The following is a 2,313-nucleotide window of genomic DNA, read 5'->3' as shown; positions in this document are numbered from 1 at the left end:
CCAGTGGCACACATTTGTGCCACTGTTAGTTGTCCCTGGGGAATGTCCCTGTATGCATGCTCTGGTGCACGGCAAGTTGCCCCGTGTGAGGTAGAGGCAGCTGGGGCCAGCATCTGGGCTGGCCCCAGCAGCCTTACCTATGGTCACGGGGGCCCCCAAGAGCTCCAGCAGTGGTGATCCAGGTGCATGAAGCCTGGCTGGCAGCTGAAGTATGCTTGGTTGGCCAGGTTGGGTGGCATACACTGCTGCCATGTGTCACCTCACTTTTTTTTGGCATGGGTGTTTTTGACATTGGGATCTCTCCATGTCAGAAAACCTGCCATGCTGCAAAGTAGCAGTGCAACAAACATCTGCATGCATATTGTGTGATGTCTGCAGTGCCACAGGCAGGTCCGTGGCACTGCAAAACGCAAGTGCACATTCAAGGGGACACACCCTTTGAGTACAGTTATTCACTTACTAAGTATAAGCATTTGTAGGGTGAAGGCTTTACCTGGTATGAAGACAGCTCTTTTAGCTGCCTCCAAATGCTTCAAGCAACCCCTTTACTGAGCAAACTAGACCTGCCAGGCTGCAAAGAAAACCCAAAATAAAAACAGAAATATCAGCACATTTTTCCAGGAGCGCTAACTTTTCCCATTTAAGTTTTAAGTGAAAAAGAGAAGGAAGGAGAAAAGTCATTGCAGCTCCTGTTATACTACCTGTTAAACCCATCAACAGGGCAAAATGTGGTATGCACATGGCCATCAGCAGAGTTAAGAAAAGAAGTGAGCCTCTTAAAACTAGACCAAATAGCGGAGCACTGTTACCAAAATGATTGCCTTTAGATATACATGCATTCACTATTTCTGTGGCTGCAAAAAAGGGCAATGGGTAAGAGAGGAGAGCCTTGGCTAAGAGGCACAAATTCACTAGGGTTTGCAAGAATGATGGCAGGTTGTCAGTAACAACTTCCTTTGTCTCTTCACCCCAAGTAAGAAATGCAGTCACTGCAAAGGCTGTTTTGAAGACACAAGCAAAAAAGTGAGTCCAATTTAACATACAGTTAAATTCCCCTGGGTTTTTCATGTTCCCTTCAAGGGTGGGGAGAAATATTTGTGAAGTATAACTGAAAATGATCACCCCAATTGAGACCAGGAAATTCTCAAACTCAATGGAGAATCTAAATCTTGTCCAGGACCACTGATGTATTTGTGTCAGACAGTAAGTCATCACGACAAAGATGATAATGAAGTGGACTAAGGAGCAAAGCTGGCTAAGCTTGGAAATGATTTTGAGAGTTTTGATAAATACACAAGGCAGCAACGTTACAAATGCAATTACAGACCAAGTTTTCTCAGTCATTGGTACATGTGGAAAACTATGTGACAGCAAGTTCCCACTAACAACCAGATATAAAATGCATGTCATGATCAGTTCCATCACCTGGGTCACACTGACAACTATGCCACCTAGTCTGGGAAACAGCTTTTTACAGCAGGCATTAGCGATGTCTTCATATGTGTCTCTCACTCTTACGAGCTGCCCATCTTCATTTTCTTCATACAGGCAGGCAATTAGAATTTTGCCAGTATAACAGCAGAACATTGCAGTCAGGATAATAAGAAACAGGCCACTGTAACCGCTGTGGAGAAGAGCATATGGCAATCCTAGGACAAAAATTCCCTACAGAGGAAAAGAAAAAAAAAGGGCAAAAACCATGAAGCAAAATGGTTACTGAAAGCAATTCTTTCAAATCATATCCATTGAGCATTACCTTCTCCTAACTGCATGGTGGAAGCATCGTTACATTAGTTAATCTAAGTAAATAACAATTGCAAAAAAAAGTGTTTATGATAAATGAAGTTATTAGCCAAAATAACTGCTAACACTGACACACACACAGATAAGCTAAGGAAGAGAGAATGCAAGCGATAGAGACAAGTGTCTAGTTAATATTTAACGCTGATGTGATTAGAAGCATATTTTAAAAGGATCATAGGCAGTTACTCAGTCAACATGCATATTAATGGAGCAGGTTCAATAATAATAAAATCAAACAGCTGTATCATTGCCTAGATAAGTTTCATCCAAACAAAAAGAGCACTATTGGCAGATTCAATGGCACATCTCTTTGGTCTAAAAATGCTATGGGGTCATAGCTAACAGTCATCTGAAAATAAAATGCCATTAAAGTCTGATTGTGTTACCTCTGCAGCTGTCTGTATACCTCATGGGGAATTGGCCGTTGTTTCCATTGATAAGTGATCACCCTCATAGTTGAGAGATTAGAATGTTTGGCTCTGTTTAGCTGCTTAAAAATATACATCAAGT

At 41.9% G+C, this 2,313-nt stretch overlaps 1 protein-coding gene across 1 annotated transcript in view; it reads right to left on the bottom strand.

Moving 5' to 3' along the window:
• Nucleotides 1-262: 262 nt before the first annotated feature.
• LOC109299685 (vesicular inhibitory amino acid transporter-like) overlaps nt 263-2,313 on the bottom strand; it is a 7,978-nt gene continuing 5,927 nt past the window's right edge. Inside the window, exon 4 of the mRNA XM_019520208.1 lies at nt 263-1,665. Within this exon, the coding sequence (XP_019375753.1) occupies nt 514-1,665 (1,152 nt within the window). The 3' untranslated portion in view covers nt 263-513. The remainder of the gene's footprint in view (nt 1,666-2,313) is intronic.

This window comes from Gavialis gangeticus, unplaced genomic scaffold (assembly GCF_001723915.1).
Source record: "Gavialis gangeticus isolate Ggan-Ray unplaced genomic scaffold, GavGan_comp1, whole genome shotgun sequence".
Lineage (NCBI taxonomy): Eukaryota > Metazoa > Chordata > Crocodylia > Gavialidae > Gavialis > Gavialis gangeticus.
Note: the sequence above shows the minus strand (reverse complement) of the source record. Positions and strands in the feature narration are given on the sequence as shown.